The sequence below is a fragment of the Podarcis gaigeae genome (genome assembly GCF_964106915.1).
Source record: "Podarcis gaigeae genome assembly, chromosome: 11".
NCBI classification, from domain to species: Eukaryota; Metazoa; Chordata; class Lepidosauria; order Squamata; family Lacertidae; genus Podarcis; species Podarcis gaigeae.
Window position 1 is genome coordinate 58,329,748 of NC_139687.1, and position 19,828 is coordinate 58,349,575.

The 19,828-nt window shown below is 42.7% G+C and overlaps 1 protein-coding gene across 2 annotated transcripts in view; it reads right to left on the reverse strand.

The window, feature by feature from the left end:
* The window catches only part of PIK3C3 (phosphatidylinositol 3-kinase catalytic subunit type 3), a 108,698-nt gene that overhangs the window by 48,670 nt on the left and 40,200 nt on the right, over window positions 1–19,828 (reverse strand). For both annotated transcript variants that reach the window (XM_083702661.1, XM_083702662.1), the window contains 5 exons: window positions 16,461–16,589; window positions 14,792–14,861; window positions 14,400–14,464; window positions 11,258–11,342; window positions 8,808–8,882 (listed from right to left, as the gene is read on the reverse strand). In XM_083702661.1, coding sequence (XP_083558787.1) covers window positions 8,808–8,882; window positions 11,258–11,342; window positions 14,400–14,464; window positions 14,792–14,861; window positions 16,461–16,589 — 424 coding nt within the window. The remainder of the gene's footprint in view (window positions 1–8,807; window positions 8,883–11,257; window positions 11,343–14,399; window positions 14,465–14,791; window positions 14,862–16,460; window positions 16,590–19,828) is intronic.

Sequence of the window (19,828 nt, forward strand, 5' to 3'; positions counted from 1 at the left end):
TAGGTGGGAAAAGCCCCCAAGAGCCGCACACACGCTCCTCATGCTCTTCATAGAATCATAGAGTTGGAAGAGACCACAAGGGCCATTGAGTCCAACCCCCTGCCAAGCAGGAAACACCATCAGAGCACTCTTGACATATGGTTGTCAAGCCTCTGCTTAAAGACCTCCAAAGAAGGAGACTCCACCACACTCCTTGGCAGCAAATTCCACTGTCGAACAGCTCTTACTGTCAGGAAGTTCTTCCTAATGCTTTGGTGAAATCTTCTTTCTTGTAGTTTGGATCCATTGCTCCGTGTCCGCTTCTCTGGAGCAGCAGAAAACAACCTTTCTCCCTCCTCTATGTGACATCCTTTTATATATTTGAACATGGCTATCATATCACCCCTTAACCTCCTCTTCTCCAGGCTAAACATGCCCAGCTCCCTTAGCCGTTCCTCATAGGGCATCGTTTCCAGGCCTTTGACCATTTTGGTTGCCCTCCTCTGGACACGTTCCAGTTTGTCAGTGTCCTTCTTGAACTGTGGTGCCCAGAACTGGACACAGTACTCCAGGTGAGGTCTGACCAGAGCAGAATACAGTGGCACTATTACTTCCCTTGATCTAGATGCTATACTCCTATTGATGCAGCCCAGAATTGTATTGGCTTTTTTAGCTGCCGCATCACACTGTTGGCTCATGTCAAGTTTGTGGTCAACCAAGACTCCTAGATCCTTTTCACATGTACTGCTCTCAAGCCAGGTGTCACCCATCTTGTATTTGTGCCTCTCATTTTTTTTTTTTTTTTTTGCCCAAGTGCAATACTTTACATTTCTCCCTGTTAAAATTCATCTTGTTTGTTTTGGCCCAGTTCTCTAATCTGTTAAGGTCATTTTGAAGTGTGATCCTGTCCTCTGGGGTGTTAGCCACCCCTCCCAGTTTGGTGTCATCTGCAAATTTGATCAGGATGCCCTTGAGTCCATCATCCAAGTTGTTGATAAAGATGTTGAATAAGACCGGGCCCAAGACAGAACCCTGTGGCAGCCCACTAGTCACTCTTCTCCAGGATGAAGAAGAACCATTGATGAGCACCCTTTGGGTTCGGTCAGTCAGCCAGTTACAAATCTTTAAAGGGCTCTTGTTGGCTTTTGCTGGGGGTGAGGCAAGGGACAGAGGACATCCCCTCAGTCTCTTCCCCCACCTCATAGAAAAGCCCGCAAGAGCCACACACTCTTTAAAGAGCCGCGCCTAGCTTTTCCCCAGAGGAGGGAGAAGGGCAGTATGTCAGGGAAAAGCATGCAAGGGCCGCACACATACAGGCTCTGCTCAGCACTCCCTTCAAAGAATATTTTTTTTCTTGCATTCCCCCTCTAAAAACTAGGTGTGTCTTATGGAGCAAAAAATACGGTAACCAACATCGCAAATCCAATACGCACATTTACTCAGAGGTAAGTCCCACAGTGTTCAATGGGATTGCACTGGACCACAGCCTGATATCATGAATGTTATGGCTGCAGCACAATGTTTCGTTCTATGCCACAAAAAAAGATTTGCCTGACAAAATCTATATGCCAGTGCTGTAAAAAAACCCCAGAGGCTTTACAGAGCCTCTGCGCTCCCTGACTTTCTGTTTACTGCTACAGGCCAACACAACTGCTCCTCAGTAATCAGTAAAAAAAGAGAATTTTCTTCAGATTTATCATGTTCATGCACTGCCCCCTACTGTACTCTTTGGGGCTTCCCAGTGCAAAAAGCAAAACACGAAACAGGATGGGATGTATATGGATGTGTGTGTAGTAATTTGCTATGCAAATATACAGTGATCATCGTAGGAACATGGGAAACTTCTTTGTATCAGTCCGATACAGTGTTTCTCAAAGTTGGGCCTCCAGCGGTTGTTGGACTACAACTCCCTTCATCCCTGAACCCCTGCTCTTGCTAGCTAGGGATGATTGGAGTTGTAGTCCAACAACAGCTGGAGATCCTAGTCTAAGAAACACTGATCTAGTACCATGTACTGTGGCAGGGAGTAGCTCACATCTTTCGCCTGTGGTTCCTAGAAGCTGTTGCCATGCTTCGACTGGCCAGTTAAACCAGGGGAGGGTAGCCAATGGGACTTAAATCCTTGGTGAGTTATGGACTTCCCCTGCATGCAAAGACACAGACTCTGGCAGATTGAGCGGACCAATAGTGAGTCCAATGGTCAAGAACCTGGGTCTGCCATGCAGACTGAGCTATGACTCTTCTCCATATGCCAGGGGCTAAACCAGAAATCAACTGTGCATATCTTCTGCCCCTGAGCTAAGGCAGAGTCCCACAGAAGTTATTTCTGTGCTTAGGGCCCTCGTATTTACGGGACCGCCTCTCCTGGTGTGCCCCGCAGAGGACCTTAAGGTCCATGAATAACCATAGTTTAGAGGTCCCAGGCCCTAAGGAAGTCAGATTATCCTCCACCAGGGCCAGGGTCTTCTCAGTGATGGCTCCGACCTGGTGGAATGCTCTGTCCCACGAGACCAGGGCCCTGCAGGATTTAACTTTCTTCTGCAGTACCTGTAAGGCAGAGCTATTCCACCTGGCTTTCAATTTGAACTTATACTGATCTTTTATTCTCCTTCCTTCCCTCCCCTTTTTATGAAGATTACCTGCTCTGGGATCCCACAGCTAATTCTCCCCTGGTCTCCTCGCTGGCCCAAATAGGACTAATTTACCCAGCTAGCCCTGGTGATCAACTAATGTTTATTGGATGGATTTTCCCCCTAAAATGATTTTTGAATTCTGAATTTATTGTTATTCACGTTTTATACTGTATTTTCTGCTGTTTTTTTGTTGCATCAATTAAGTGTTTTAAATTTGTTGTTAGCCGCTTTGAGCCCAGTTTTCTGAACTGGGAAAGGCGGGGTATAAATAAAAAAATATTATTATTATTATTATTATTATTATTATTATTATTATTATTATTATTTCTCCTGCAGGTTGGGAGGGGAGCTGGCCATCACTAATTTGAAAGTCAGGTGAAATGCCCAATGTTCTCTTGTCCCACAGGGATATAAATTCACACACACACACACACCAGCTACTGTCTTTAAATTTAAAAGCAGAAGAGCAGCAAGACCTCAGGATTCAGATTTTTTGGGGGAGAAAGCTTCAGCCATTGAGAATGCTTATCTGTGCACCCTTGGGGTGGGATCTGCTTTGGCACACAAACAGTGTTTGGCCACAATGGCTACGCTCTGCCTCCATGCGTGGAGGCAGAAATGATTCCAAATGCCAGCTGCTGGAGACCACAGGAGAGGAGATTCTCCTACACTTGAAGGTTTTCCTTAAAAACTGGGTACATCACGCTGCCCAACTGATGGGCAAATATGACCTCTCAGCGATCGAGATCAAAGAACTTCCCTTATATTCCCAGAAAAATATCTTTAAATGAACCATAAGGGCAGTGGCAACTAAAAATGATCTAAACTCTGTGTACATGGGCCCCATTATATTTTAAACTTAGAGAGGCTTACGAACACACAACTTATTTTAATGAATTGACTTTTGTACATCAGAAAGCTTTAACAGAGTTACGATTAAATACAAGAAACTCTGCCTATAGAGATGGGAGACACAGAGGCAGACCAACAAAAGAACGTGTTTGCATTAGGGGATGTCCTGAAGTAGAAGACCTTATGCATTATATCTTGTGCTTCCCCTTATATAATGAAGCAAGAGAAAGATTTTTAGCACCCATAATGACAAGGTCCCCTGGCCAGAACCCCTCTGACATGATTTTATATCTCCTCACAGATAAGTATGTGACCTGGCGTGTAGCACTCTTTGCAACTGCCGCTAGGAAAATTAGAGCAAATTATATAGCCAAGGTAGCCACCAACTGTCAAGGAGATGAATTTATCTGACCCTATCTACATCAAGCTATATTCTATCTTTATCACCAAACTCTGAATATAATTGCACATTGTACTAATTAACATTATTTTGTAATATATCAGTGGCCATGTGGTAATTTTAGCTTATAAATTTTATTGTTTAATGTCTTAACTTGTATATTAAGGTACTTTTATAGCTCTGTTTAGAGTAGGTAATGTCTTGATAATATAAATGTTTTAACTTTTAATTGTTGAATGATTCTGTGTACACTGCAGCAATCTTTGCCTATGTGCAATAAAACTGACTGACTGAATAGATGAGTCATTGGTTTGACCCAGAAGGTTCTTCTTATGCAGTAGTTTGGGCCACAACTTTAGCAGCGGACTTTTAAATGTTGGGATTCTGAAGGAAGCGCTCCATTTCTAGGACAGAGAATTTAGCTGCATTAAGGTCTGATTAATACCATAATTGAAGATCCGGCGGAAAGGAAAGAATCTCTTTGTTGAGTACGAATGTGATTATGGCCAATATCAATCTAATTAACTAGTACTAATAAATGTTTTTAAATACACACTGTATTTGGAATGCAGTTGAGTGTATAATAGCTACTAAATCTGTCGAAGGCCTTTACAAAATAATAATAAAAAACCCACCACAAAGGCATATAATTAACAGATCTTGAAATTGCTTTTGTGATAGCTTGTATATATAAAAGGGTCCGCCAGATACCAATTAGCTACATTATTTTATAAGGAACAAATTAGGAGTTTTGGAAATGATGCCAGCTTTACTTCATTTATTTTGTGAGGTTTGGTTTTTTTACTTCCTCTTTTTCATCTTAGCAGTTTAAGTGGGCTTGCCAGTGTTGTCCTTGTAAGCATTTGACAATGGTTATGACCAGCTTTTCCACTTTCTATGTACGTGAATTGATATTACACACACAGCAAGATCCCACCTGTACTATGTTGTTGTTGTTTAGTCGTTTAGTCGTGTCCGAGTCTTCATGACCCCATGGAGCAGAGCACGCCAGGCACTCCTGTCTTCCACTGCCTCCCGCAGTTTGGTCAAACTCATGCTGGTAGCTTCGAGAACACTGTCCAACCATCTCGTCCTCTGTCGTCCCCTTCTCCTTGTGCCCTCTATCTTTCCCAACATCAGGGTCATTTCCAGGGAGTCTTCTCTTCTCATGAGGTGGCCAAAGTATTGGAGCCTCAGCTTCTGGATCTGTCCTTCCAGTGAGCACTCAGGGCTGATTTCCTTCAGAATGGAGAGGTTTGATCTTCTTGCAGTCCATGGGCCTCTCAAGAGTCTCCTCCAGCACCATAATTCAAAAGCATCAATTCTTCGGCAATCAGCCTTCTTTATGGTCCAGCACTCACTTCCATACATCACTACTGGGAAAACCATAGCTTTTACTATACGGACCTTTGTTGGCAAGGTGATGTCCCTACTTTTTAAGATGCTGTCTACACAGCATAGTATTGTACAGATACCTGTACTATACAGTACATTTAATGCAGTATTTTACCACTTTAAAAGTCCTGAGGTTTAACAATCAACCCCTCTTCCCAGGGGTTGCAGGAGGGCAACAGGGGCTTCCTAACAACTCTCAGCACCCTTAAACTACAGTTCCCAGGATTTGAGGGAAACCATATTTGTGTAAAGTGGTTTGATACTGCTCTTGATATGAGGTGCAGGTGGGGCCTTATTGTAGCATATCTTCGGCTCTTAAGAGTTCTTTTTTTAAGGGAACAGGAGTCTTACAGACGAGATCTCAAGAGTGGGAAGGGAACTATACTTCCCACCTTTTCTGAAATCTTCCTCCTTCTGTGCTGTAACAGTGTCAAAGGGCTTTGCTTTTTCATGAAGCACCAGGAGATGTCGTCAAATGCTTTTTCTGCATCAATTAACATTAATGCTACCTGTTTGTCGCTTTTAAATTCTAAATATTCCAATATATCAACAGTATTTCTTTGCATGGCCAGTTCTGAACCTGAAAGGTTTTATACAGTGAACTTAAGAATATATGAAGAGTCTGCTGGATCAGTCCCATCTAGTCCACTATCCTGGTTTTACCATGACCAACAGGGAAACCTGCAAGCAGGATCTGAGCACAAGTGAACTTGTGGTTTCCAGCAACTGGTATTCAGAAGCATTGTTGCCATCATGGCTAGTAGCCACCCAAAGCCGTCTCCTCCTCCTCCATGAATCAGGTCCAATCCTCTTTTAAAACCATCACTGCCTCCTGAGGAAGTGAGTTCCATAGTTTAAACTACACACTGTGTGAAGAAGTACCTTCTGCCACCTGCCCTGAATCTCCCAACATTCAGCTTCACTGGACGTTCATGTGTTCCAGAGTTAAGAGGTAAAGGTAAAGGGACCCCTGACCATTAGGTCCAGTCGTGGCCGACTCTGGGGTTGCGGCGCTCATTTCACTTTCAGGCTGAGGGAGCCGGCATACAGCTTCCGGGTCAGGGGGCCAGCATGACTAAGCCGCCTCTGGCGAACCAGAGCAGCGCAAGCGTTTACCTTCCCGCCAGAGTGGTACCTATTTATCTACTTGCACTTTGACGTGCTTTCAAACTGCTAGGTTGGCAGGAACAGGGACCGAGCAACGGGAGCTCACCCCGTTGCAGGGATCCAAACCACTGACCTGATCAGCAAGTCCTAGGCTCTGTGGTTTAACCCACAGCGCCACCCGTGTCCCTGGAGTTAAGAGAATGGGATACAAAACCTTTCTCTACACGGTGCATAATTTTAGGGTGTGTGTTGGTGGGTGGGTAACAGAGGTGACAAGAGCATGAGGAACAGAAGACTGCTTGTTTCTGCTTTCATGGTATGCTTCAACCCTTAAAACTCAGCTCCAGCATATGGCAAGGTGTGAGGGCATCAGCAAGGTAAATTCTGCATTTCCTTTCTCTGGTTACTTCCTCCCACCCTGCCTCTCTCTGCCTCTCTCGCTCTCGCATTTTTATTAAAATGATTTTCATAGTTCACAAAGGCACATATACACCTCTGTTTTCAATTCATAGAGTCCTTTCTATAGGTCAGTGACATTCAGTGTGAGACACTGTGAGGATGGGAGGGAGAGTGGAAGAGAAAGAAGGTGGGGTTGTGATTTCTCCATTCTTTTGCTTAGTGCACATGCAGAGTTTTTGTGTCAGCGTTGTGCAGATAGGTTCTTTATTGAGCTGTTTGTTTCCGCTGGCGGTTTGAGAGGTTGGAGAGGGGAGCCATGCCGGGAGTAAAGATACCCTCCTTTGTTTGTCTCCGTGTTAGTTTCAAATTTGTTGGTTAGCTTTTTTAGTAGGGCTGTTTCTCATACAGTTTGGTACCAGTGGTCTGTGTTTATTCTTGACAGGTCTTTCCAGTGTCTAGTTATGACACTCCTCGCTGCTGACAGCAGGTGGCTTATGAGTTCTTCATAGTGTGAATGTGCATTGTTCTGTACCCCACTTACCGTATTTTTCACTCCATAGGGCGCACCGGTCCATAAGGAGCACCTAGTTTTTAGGGTGGGAAATCTTATTTCCACCCCCCCCCCCCAGCCCCAAAGAGCAGAGGACAGGCTTCTGGGGCTGTCAAAGGAAGCCCGGGTTTGCTGTCTTGGCTTTATTTTTAGCCGCGGGGCTGGGGCAGGGGAAGGCTGAGCCCCAGGTCCGGGAGTGGCGGCAAGGTTGTGCACAGCCTTCCCTCTGCTCCTGGAGCTTGTGGGGCTGGGGGAGTCCGACCTTCCCCTGACCCCAGCTCCCAGAACAGGCCAGGGAGCAGAGGCAAGGTTGCGTGCAGCCTTGTCTCTGCTCCCAGAGCTTGCGGGGCTGGCGGGGGAAGCCCGGGTCCCCCCCCCCCAGCCCCAGGGACCACACATTCGCTCCATAAGACGCACAGACATTTCCCCTTAGTTTTTAAGAGGAAAAAAGTGTGTCTTATGGAGCGAAAAATACGGCACCTTTTTTAAAAAAAAAAGTAGATCTGGGGGGTGAAATCCCCAAAAAGGATGTTACTTTTTTCTGTATGCCACAACAGCTGTGAGAATATTACTAGCAAAGAACTGGAATAAACAAGGTTTACCAACTATTGAAGAATGGCAGATGAAGATGATGGACTATATGGAACTTGCCAAACTGACTGGGAGACCAGAGAGAAGAGATGGTGGAAGAAGATTGGAAGAAGTTTAAAGAATATTTGAAAAAAAATATGCTAATATTTAATTCTTAGAATAGTTTTGGAAGTGGATATAGGCTGCAGGGTTAGAAGTAGAAGATAGTGTATTTTAAAACAGTATTATTTGTAAGTGATAAAATGTGAAGATTTTTATGGTAAAAGTAAGTGTGATAAAAAATATTGTTAAAAATTATTATATATGTAAACTGCTAAAGATGAGGTAAAATGAAAATCAGATAGGGGGGGCTTGGGGTAGCTCTCCTAACAATGTTTAGATAAAACAAGGATAAGACAAGAACTTGTTTGTTTAGTTGTGTTATAAAATTAATATTATTATTTTTTTGAAAGAAAAAAGCAGATCTGACTCCTTCAACATTTCACAAGTCAAGAATGTTTCAAAAGCATTCTAGTTACGGAAAAGCACTATGGAAATAGTTCTCAAATTTCCTTTTTCCCTGAGCCAAATATGCAACAGGTAAAATATAATTCAGTTTTATAGATGATTAGATTGTTAAGTCTACAGGCCAAGTTAATTTGATCTGTACACCACTCTTAGCTGTTCTTGTCATGGCAGATGTAATGACACTGAAAATTATTGCAATTATGCTGGGGAAGGAACTTATGGAGTCTTGCACCACCTTCCTTTAAGCGGAAAGCAGAAAATGATTTTGCACCAAGATACAAGTCTCACAAAAGCAATAACAACAACAACAACAACAACAACAAATAACAACAACAAAGAACAACAACAAATGACAATAACAATAATAATAAGTAGTAGTAGAATAAGTAGTTACCTGTTTTGGTTAGCAACAGATTGTCCAAATGCCTGTCTCCAACACCAAGGATGTATGTAATTACACAATATCCAGCTGGAAATTTAAAAAAGCAAATAATTGTCAACTAGCAATTGACAATTTCTCTCTCTCCCCCCCCCCCCTCTTGCTCTTTCTCTCTCTCAGAAATCACAAACCTACACTGAGACAGGATCACTGGGAATATTAGGGAGCGAGACTCTGAAAGCTGACCAAGATTTCTGGCACAGGAAGGACCAAAGGCTTCAGGAATAGTTGTGTATACATGAGGTTACCCCACAAATTAGGCACATATGGCCCTGTAGGTTTAGGGATAGACCAAAGGAAGGGTCTTCTCTGCAGTTATGTCACAGAATTCGCTTCCGGAAGATGCAGTGATGGCTACCACACTGGGTGGTTTTTTAAGGGTTTTTAAAACAAACTTCAGGGGAGGATAAACTTCTGGGGAGGATAAGAATATCAAAGGTTTCTAGCCATGATGGATACTGACTACCTGTAGCATCATAAGAAATATGCCTCTGGATAACATTTGCTGGGGAGAAAAATGTGGAGAGGGCTGTTGCATCCATGTCCTGCTTCTGGCCTTCCCATAGGTATCAGTTTGGCCACTGAAGGACTTATTCATTTATTTGTTTATCTATTTATAATATTTGTGTTCCGAAGATCATAGGGCACAACATAAAAAAATGCAAAACGAGAACGCAAACCACGGGATATTAGACAAAATGCACAACATAATCAATTTGTTTCATTCAATGAAATCTGTATATCACCCTTTGCCGATAGAGCTCAGGGAGGTTCACAGCATAAAAATACAAGCTAAAAAAAAATAATACAAAATATGCTTTAAAAGCAAGAACAAAAACAAACCGATAACCCCTTCAACACCACACATTTAAAAGAACATTGGATGTTCATCTGCCAAAGGCCTGTTCAAAGAGGAACATTTTCGTCCGGCCCTTAAAGTTGAATAGTGAAGGTGCCAGGGGAGGCCTCCCTGGGGAGAGCATTCCACAGATTGGGAGCCACTGCAGAAAAGGCCCTGTTTTTATGTTGCCACCCTCCGGACCTCTTAAGGAGGAGGCACATGAAGAAGGGCCTCAGATGCTGATCTCGGGGTTTGGGTAGGTTCGTATGGAGAGAGGGATTGTTCTTTGCCCTTGCTAATAAATAACACCACTGATTTTTAGTTAGTTCTCTGACTTTGCTAGGAATACAGGAAGCTGCCTTGCACCCAGTTTGTTTGTTTGTTTTTGCTTTTTAAAATGCTTTATTGAAATTAGAAAAAAAGTAACATATAACAAAATTAGAAAAAAATAGAAAAATTAGAAAAAAGAAAAGTGTTAGTTACATTGTATCATGTTCTTCTTAATATTCCAATGACTTCCCTTCAACCCCTCACACTTCTAAACATTGTTCTTCCTATTGCACTATTTATTTGAGCTTTATTTTGTTAGATTTCATAAATATTATGTTTTCTAATACTCATCCAATATATCACAGAAGTTATTCAAGAGCTGCCACAGACTTCATGCTATTACAATAATCCTTGAGATACTTTTTAAACATGCCACAATTCCTAATAAAAGTTTGTTCAGTGCGGTCTCTCAGTTTTTCTGTTAATTTTGCCAACTCAGCATATTCCAACAATTTATTCTGCCAATCCAGCTTTGTTGGTAATTTCTCACCCTTCCACTTTGAAACTATCAATATTCTTGCAGCCACCGTGGCATACAAGAATATTTCCCTCACATTTTTTGCATCACTGTCAACGTTTCCCTATTTTTAAGGGAAATCCCCTTATTCCAAATAGGATTCCTCGCAAGAAAAGGGAAAAGTTGACAGCTATGATTTTTTGGTATGTCAGGGCCTAGAATGCCCAAGAGGAAAGCCTCTGGCTTTTATACACACACACACACACACACACACACACCCTAAACATTCTTTTAAGTTCATTTTATATTACATCCCAAAATACCTTAATTTTCTTGCATGTCCACCACATGTGTAACATTGAGCCTTCCCCTTCTGCACATCTCCAACATTTACTTGGAATGTTCTTATACATTTTAGATAATTTTAGTTGTATCAAATACCAACGGTATTTGCATCTTCATAAAATTTTCCCTCAATGTAACCTGCGGCGAACTTCATGTTGATTTTCCATAAATTTTCCCAGTCCTCCATTGGGATGTTACAACCGAAATCCTGAGCCCATTTGACCATAACAGATTTTACCTTGCACCAAGTTTGAACGTGCTCCATCTAACTCAGTGTTCCCTACACTGACTAACAGCAGCTCTCCAGAGTTACAGGCAGGAGTCTCTCCCAGCCCAGGGATTGCTTTCAAGACAGACACTCAGCCACTGGTCCGCAGCCGTTGCCCTGCTTTAATGCAATCTGTGCCCTCCTAATCTCCTGCCATCACTTACCACAGCTTTTGACGTAAGTGTCCATAACCTCTGCGCTTATTCCGTGGGGTCCCGTTTCGCTTGGTGCATGTTTTCGGAAGAAGTTCTGAAAAAGAACATCACTCTAATGTTTATTTCTTCTCCCACGTAAAGCTCTGAAAGAGTCTCTTGGGGTTAGCTGAGCTCGTAAGTAGTTGGTGGCCTTGGATAAAATCCATTACTGTGTGTTACTGGTGAACACAGCCTCCCTCTCCTCACCCCCAAGTATCAATCTTGATATTTAAAAGGAGTCCAAGGCTCATTGCAGAAATAGCCTATATTTCTTTTAAAAACGGCAGATAACATTAAGCAAAGAACAATCAAGCAAATTACATTTTTTCCCCCTTAGTGGTAACATCGCAGCGCTCAGTTGATATCTGATGGAATTTTCTTAACCTCCGCAATGGAAAGATTTAAAATCACTTTGCATTACACACACACTCACACACACACACACACTCAAGGGCCTCTCGTTCTTTAAAATAATCCCATCCTGTTGAATTTCAAATGCAGAGTTATTGCATAATTACGGAGAGTGCTAAATGCTTCAAAAGTAGATATATTCCTTTTGTGCCTGGGTAGCAAAATTTAAATAGCATTAGCAATTCAAAGCAATGAAGATAGAGGAAACGAATTGCAAAGTGGGCATTAATGTACTTTGTTTAGAGGGAGGGAGGGGGCTACAACTAGAATCCCAAGAGCGAATTGGCCTAGAAATATGAACAAGGCCCCCTGGAGAAGAAAATTCAGCTTTAAAAAGTAGGAGGTCAGAGGAGCAAAATCCCCTTTGCCCCAACGCTAACATGTTGCTGGTCTTCAGCATATTAGCCACCACAACAAACAGATTTTTAAAACACGCAACTGAAGGGAAATTCTGTTCCTGCACATAACTGTGGCCTTATGGGAAGTCTTGCTATGGGAAGTATTGCTTCTTTTCTCTGGCATTCTGGGAAGTCTTGCTTATAATCTTTTCTCTGCTTCTGCACACACTGTACGAACCTGTTCCAAACACCAAGACATTCCCTCCTTGCTCAGTTCATCTTAAATTCATGATGACCTGTTCTCAATGCATAGCTGACCACATCTACGGAACTCGATTGTTATATTCTTTCATGTTATGATCAATCATTAGTAATTGTTTCAGTCATTCTATATCAATCTTTAGTTATAATTTAATTAGGAGGTTTCATGCCTGTCTAAGTTCCAGGCCCGTTTCCCAGCCTTTAATCTATCGGTGATTAATGTTCACATGTAATTCCCATCTCTTACATGTAATTCCCGCCTTGTATGTATGTTAACCAATCAGCATTAAGTTTCTTTGTGTTTGTATCAACCAATCAGCCACAAGCACACCTGTGGCAATGTTTGTAATAATCAATAAAAGAGAGTTCCCGGGGCTTCCCCCGGCAGACGCCTCTCGTGACACCTACTACTCGTCTCCCATGATTTTCATTCCTACACGCAACTTTCAGAAAGGTTTTGACAAAGTCCTGCACTGAAAGCTCCTGAGTAAGCTTAGCATTCCTGTTCCAGGTAGATGTGGTTATCATTGGCTATTAGCCATGATAGTTAAAGCGATGACAAACCTAGACAGCATCTTAAAAAGAAGACATCACCTTGCTGACAAAGGTCTGTATAGTTAAAGCTATGGTTTTCCCAGTAGTGATGTATGGAAGTGAGAGCTGGACCACAAAGAAGGCTGATTGCCGAAGAATTGATGCTTTTGAATTATGGTGCTGGAGGAGACTCTTGAGAGTCCCATGGACTGCAAGAAGATCCAACCTCTCCATTCTGAAGGAAATCAGCCCTGAGTGCTCACTGGAAGGACAGATCCTGAAGCTGAGGCTCCAATACTTTGGCCACCTCATGAGAAGAGAAGACTCCCTGAAAAAGACCCTGATGTTGGGAAAGATGGAGGGCACAAGGAGAAGGGGACAACAGAGGACGAGATGGTTGGATAGTGTTCTCGAAGCTACCAGCATGAGTTTGACCAAACTGCGGGAGGCAGTGGAAGACAAGAGTGCCTGGCGTGCTCTGGTCCATGGGGTCATGAAGAGTCGGACACGACTAAACGATCAAAACAAAGTTATGGTCTGCCTCCATAGTCAGAGGCAGCACTGCTTCTGAACCCCAGTTGATGGAAACCACAGGAAGAGCGAGTGCTGTTGTGCTCAAATCCTGCTTGCAATGTCCCACAAGCATCTGGTTGGCCACTGTGAGAATAGGATGCTGGATACTCCGTGGGCCATTGGCGTAATCTTCTTTTGTTCTTGCTGATGTGGTCCAAAGGAAAAGAGAGCAAGACTTTTGGCACCAGCTTGGCTGCAGGAGTTTCCAGAAGGAGACGCCTAAGTTGGTCTCCAACCATCTTTTATGAACTCCACTTCGGATTTTTGTAGGGTTTACTCCTTAGCCCTTTCTTCTCCTGAAAATTGTTAGAATATTCCGTTCCACCTTAAGAAGAACAGGCATGGCTGTTGTGTGTCACATGCCTGTTTACACTCCAGCACAGCTTGCTGGGAACTTCTGTTTTGTGTATAGCTATTGCTTATGCTGCTTGCTTGGACATGAAAGGGAGAAGACATGAAAGGGAGAAGAGGTTTAGGGTCAGAGGTTTCCTTCCCAGGTTGATAAGCCCAACCTGCCCCCTCTGCAACTTTTTACTGTGCTAAACAATGCACAGACCTACCCATCTAGGGTGGCGACCATCTCACCCTAAAAAGGAAACCGGCCTTAAGGAGTACACATGGAGAAACATTAAAGGTAAAGGGGCCCCTGACCATTAGGTCTATTTGTGGCCGACTCTGGGGTTGCGGTGCTCATCTCGCTTTATTGGCCAAGGGAGCCGGCGTACAGCTTCTGGGTCATGTGGCCAGCATGACTAAGCCGCTTCTGGCGAACCAGAGCAGCGCACGGAAACACCGTTTACCTTCCCACCGGAGTGGTACCTATTTATCTACTTGCACTTTGACGTGCTTTCGAACTGCTAGGTTGGCAGGAGGGAGAAACTTTAGAACCAAGCAAAAGCATTTATTTGGGTCATTTCTTCGCAAGGGAAGTGGGTGAAATGCCAGAACGAGCAGATGCTGAATCCAGTACAGGCAACCCAAGTCAAAACACAAACCTGTATACTTTCTTCGGTTGCAAGAACCTCGGCCACAGGGACTGACTGAATGAACTGCATGAAACCTGGAAAATAGCAGGGAGGGTGATAGAGAGAAAGAGACTCAGGGTCAGAAAATCTCAGGTGTAGGTGCTAAGAAGCCAATCTCAAATTCCTATGGGCTTTTAAAAGCAGTGGGGTGGAATTAACTAAGTCTTAATCAGGCCGGAGAACTGTTCTTTAGAGTTTCCATTTTATCAAATTTATACCTTTGCTGTATCCCACTTTTAAGGGCACCAAAGCAGTTGAAAGGTTCATAACCCCCCCCCAAAAAAATTAACATTTAGCACCGAGAGTTCTCTAAATACTCACAGCTCCTGCTATGATGAGTGTGTTTTGGGAGGTAGGCTTACCATGTTTTGTACTAGTGGCCAAGACCTTGTAAGGGGTCAGCTTCAAATCCAGATTCTCCTTGCGTAAGAGCTACAAGAAAAACAGAAGAGACAAGCATAAGGCAGGGGAGAGAGAGAGAGCTAAGAAATTATTGCTGCATTGGAAAACAGAATACAGGTACCTTCTATCATATGTGGTGGCAGTGTAAGGTAATAAAAGCTTTCTGGGAGATGATAGATAATGAACTGAAAAAAAATGTTTAAAATAACTTTTGTAAAACAAACAAACCAGAAGCCTTTTTATTAGGAATTGTAGGTACCGACATCCCAAAGAAAAGACTTTTTATGTATGCAACAACAGATCTTACTAGAACGGATCTTACTAGCCCAGAAATGGAAAGAAGACAAAGTCCCTACCAGAGAAGAATGGCAAACTAAGCTGCTGGGACTACGCCAAAATGGCAAAACTGACCAGAAAACTCAGGAACCAAGAAGACAAAAACTTCAAGAAAGAATAAATTATATAGTTATAATTTATATATTTATATAAATAAATTATAATTTATTGAGAAGACCACTGTAAGCAGATGAAAACATTAGCATGATTTTAATCTCACTTGTAATGTAACAAACTCTATGGATAATATGGATAGATATAAAATATAGATTTGATATAAGATGCAGTTGAAAACACTGACATTAGGACCCATGGAGGGGAGGTCTCGAGATTCAGAGAAATCTCTGTAGATGAAAATGTATTTGGATTTGTTATAAATCTATATTTGAAAAGTCAAATCAAATGGCTTGCAGAATGGCTCAGGGGACAGGTAAGGAAAGAAACCAGCAGAACCAGAGTTCACAGAAATCTCCTGCCACCGTGGATGTCTTGAAAAAGGGTTTGGACAAATCTATGGAGGACTGTAAGCCATGATGGAAGTTTGCCTCCATATACCAGGTGCTGAGAATGGCAAGTGGGGAAAATGATATTGTGGTCCTATCCTGCTTGTGATCTTCCCATCTCTCTGGCTGTTCTGAAAACAGGGTCAGTGACTAGCTACACCTTTGTTCTGTGACAGCAAGGCTTCTAGGTGTAAAAATACCTCAAACGTCACAGCTTCCCCATTCCTGATTTAAAGACTCAGCTGCTCTGACCTTCCTGTATGGATGGGCTCCCTTCAACCTTCACATTTCTAACCTTTATCCACGCGTGTGAATCATATAAAACTATAGAGTTCCTGAATTGCTGGAATCTTTTCTGTTCAACGTTTGGCTTCAACCCACAGCCCTGAGATTAAGAGTCCCATGCTTTTACCAACTCAGCTATCCTGCGTTTCCCTTTACATCCCTCCTAATATCGCCGTAAGACACTTAGATCACTTAAAAATAAATTTTATTAAGGTTTATAGAGAAAAATACAAAACTTTTCCTTTTTTTAAAAAAACCAAACCAAGACTTTTATCTAGATACAATAAAAGCACAAAAGTGGGGAGCAGGGGGCAGAGAGAAATAAATAAAGGAAGGAAGGAAGGAAGGAAGGAAGGAAGGAAGGGAGAAGAAAAGAGAAAAAATAGAAAAATAAGAGCACTCAGATCATTTTTTAGAAAGTTGTTTAAAGAATGAAATTCTGGCTGCCGTGTTTACAAAGACCTATTCACAATCTCCACACCCCCTTCTGCTTAGCCATTGTCACCTTGTCCATGAGCGAAATGATCTGAAGTATCAGTTGATCCTGACGCAAATCATCCCCATGTTTAAATATAACAGGATACTTGTCGCCGTCTTCAGTCTTGAAAAACAACTGGGCTGGCATTAGGGCGCTCTGGTTAAAGAAACGGAAAACGCGGCAAATTAAACTGTGACTCTAAAAGGATGGCATGGTTGGAGAGGGAAAGAGATACGGAGCTGAGGTTTCTTCAGCCGATATCCCATCCTCTCTAGCTCAGAGGGAGAGCTTTTGCTCTGCATGCAGAAGGTCCTAGGTTCAATCCCTGGTATCTCCAGGTAGTGTTGGGGATATTCCCCATCCGAAACCCTGGAAAGTATCTCACAGTCAGTGCAGAAAATACTGAACTAAATGGATTCTGTATAAAACGGGTTCCTGTGTTCCTATGGCCAGAGGGGCAGTGATCATGGAAATGTCATTTGCATGAAATGTATTAAGGGAAAGCTACACATTCTTCTCTCCCACAAGCCTCACAAATCTGTCCTTGGAAAACCTATAGGGACTGCCATTTTTTTCTCCAAATTATTTTTTTTATTAAGATTTTACAACAAGTTTTAGCATAATCAAATATTCCAATTACATTTTAACATTTTCAATTGACACCCCCCCCCCCTTGGCGACTTCCCCCAACTTCCCTCTCTGGTTTATAACATATTCAATAGAGAAATATAAATATATGGTTAAAATGTGAAGAATAGATCAATAAGGTACCATTTTAATTTTAGTACAGTATATGGACTGCCGACGTTTTAAGACCATGTAAAATGACATTTGCCTGGCACCTGCTTCATATAATATAGGCAGGTCGTTAAAAATTTGTTTTATTTTCTCTACGGAACAGCCATACATTCACAGAGCAAAACATCCTCTTGAATTATATGCCCAGCACATGGAACCTTACAAAAGGACAATACGAGTGGACTCTCCGTGTGTTTACCACAGCAAAAAGACTGATACCGATGAATTGGAAAAATAAAATTAGGCTCCCTTCTACGATTTGATTGAAGACATATGAACAACTTGCATATAAACACAGACTTGCCATGGACAAATTCAATGATATTTGGAATCCATTCTTACAAATACTGTAATAGGTTAAGATCAGGTGAAGTACAATAACAGCCTTGTAAAATATACAGTTTTGGGTTCCCCTCTCCCTTCATTTCCCCTTCTACACAGGTTCTGTTTCTCCTTTTCATTTTCTCTCTTCTATTTATGCCTCACCATTTGACTGCACATATAATTATGTGCTTTTTGAACTTTCAATTTTTATTTTGGGGAAAAAAAAAACTATTTTATTTTCTCAGGTTTTAATCAACACATTGTGGCTGGCTTTTTCCCCCTGAGCTGCTTTGGAACTGCTGTTGTTACACTATGAATTGCTTTGTACTGTGTTCTCTGTTTTATTAATTATTTTTTTAAGAGAGAGAGGGAGAAGATACATATAAGCTAATGATAAAAAAGGATGGAGAAGATGCAGGACTTATGCATTGCACAATCAGGTGTGCAGGTCACAATCCATACTAGCTTCAACCACTCCTCAGCCTAGTGAGAAACATTCTAAATCCATTTTCACTTAAGCGGTGGAAGGCTGTACTGACTCAGCCCCAATCCAGACATCCACCTGAGATGCCCTGAAGATGCTCCTGAACTACATCTCCCATCACTCCCAGGCAGCATGGCCAATAGTCCAAGGTGCTGGGAGTTATAGTTCAGCAATATTAGAAGGGCACCAGGTTCCCTAACGCTGCCATAAAGCAAAGGATCCACTCCAGTTAAGACAATGACTGAGAATGCTTTGGCCTGAAGGCATACAAGACCACCTGCTTGATGAAGCTAAGCAGATCTGGATCTGGTCAGTGTCTGTTGCTGTTGGTTTTTTTCTATCTTTATTTTAGACATTGTGATTTACATGGAAATTGTTCAGTCTGGTTTTGCATTTCTTAATGTTTTAATGTACCGTATAGGACTACTTTTGTGATGTTGCAGTTATGTGGTTTTTTTCACGTTGTAAGTTGCCTTGGGCACTGTGGAAAGGCAACATACAAATAAAAAATTGTATATATGTATGCATGTATTTATGGGCGCCGCCTTGGGATCCAGGAAAGGTGGGGTACAAACGTGAGGAAAATAAATAATATTTGCACAGGAGAAAACAAACAAACTCAGAAGTCCATCAGCTTTTATGTGCATCCAATATACCCCCTATCATCTCAACGGTACTTGAAAGGGTGAAATAAAACAAGTGGCACTGAACTGAAACCTAAAAAAATGGTAAGGGGAAGGATAGATTTAAAACAATTAGCTGCCCTTCCTAATTAACTTAGTGAAAATGGCAACTCTGTTTAAAATGCCCTTTCTGAAAAGACCTGATTTGTTTGGCTGCCAATTTGTCCCTCGTGAAAAGGATGGGAATGAAACCAATTAGCCTCTGCAAAATAAATATAGTTATCTTTTTTTTTTTTTTTTTTACATTATCCAGCGTCCTCATTCTCTCTCACTGAGTCTCAAACAAAAAAAAGATATAGGCCTGCCTGCCCACATATCAAGGGTGAGGTAAGGGCACCGCACAGAGGCCCAAAAACACATGGGCCTCATTTCTGCTGTCTTCCCCCAGCCCTGACTAAGGCCATACACCTTTGAACTATACATTTAAAGCACCAGGGTACTATTTTGAACAGTCATGGCTTCCCACAAAGCCACTTCCGAGCTAGAGAGGAGGTGGGGTTGCGGGCTTCACGCCCCTCCCCACACTCATGGGGGCTGCCTCCAACCCCCGCGATGCCAGGGAATCCTCGAACGCGTCATGCCTGGGCCAGCCAATGGGCTGGCCCGGGGGGCGTGGCCTCACAAATTTAGGTCTGGCGCGGCCGAGGCTCTCCCTCTTTCCCGTGTCGCAGCCAGCCAGGGTTTTTTCCCTTCCCTCCCACCCGTTAGGATAGGCCTATGACGATGCAATGGGCTTCAGCTGGCCACCAACAAGGGGCCTGGTAGGAATTTTTCCATTTGGCAGATTGGCACCAGCCACTTGGTTTTTGCCTACCTTGTAGCAAAACATCACAACTCCCCGGTATTGGTGGTTAGGCATTGGTAGGGGTATGGATCTTTGTTATGAAGATGATGGGAGAGAAGGAAGTGCCATCACCTTCCCCCAAAGCAAAGGGTAGTCCGGTAAAGGATTCTGGGGGATGTGGCCTTGTCCTAAGCCTATGGAGGTGTGGGTCCGTGGCACGCCGTCGAGCGGTAATTCCGGGGGGAGCTCCTAGCTGACGTGCCTCAGCAGGACCCCCCCTACTGGTGGTTAACCCTCACTGGTCTTCCAGCCAATGGGCTGA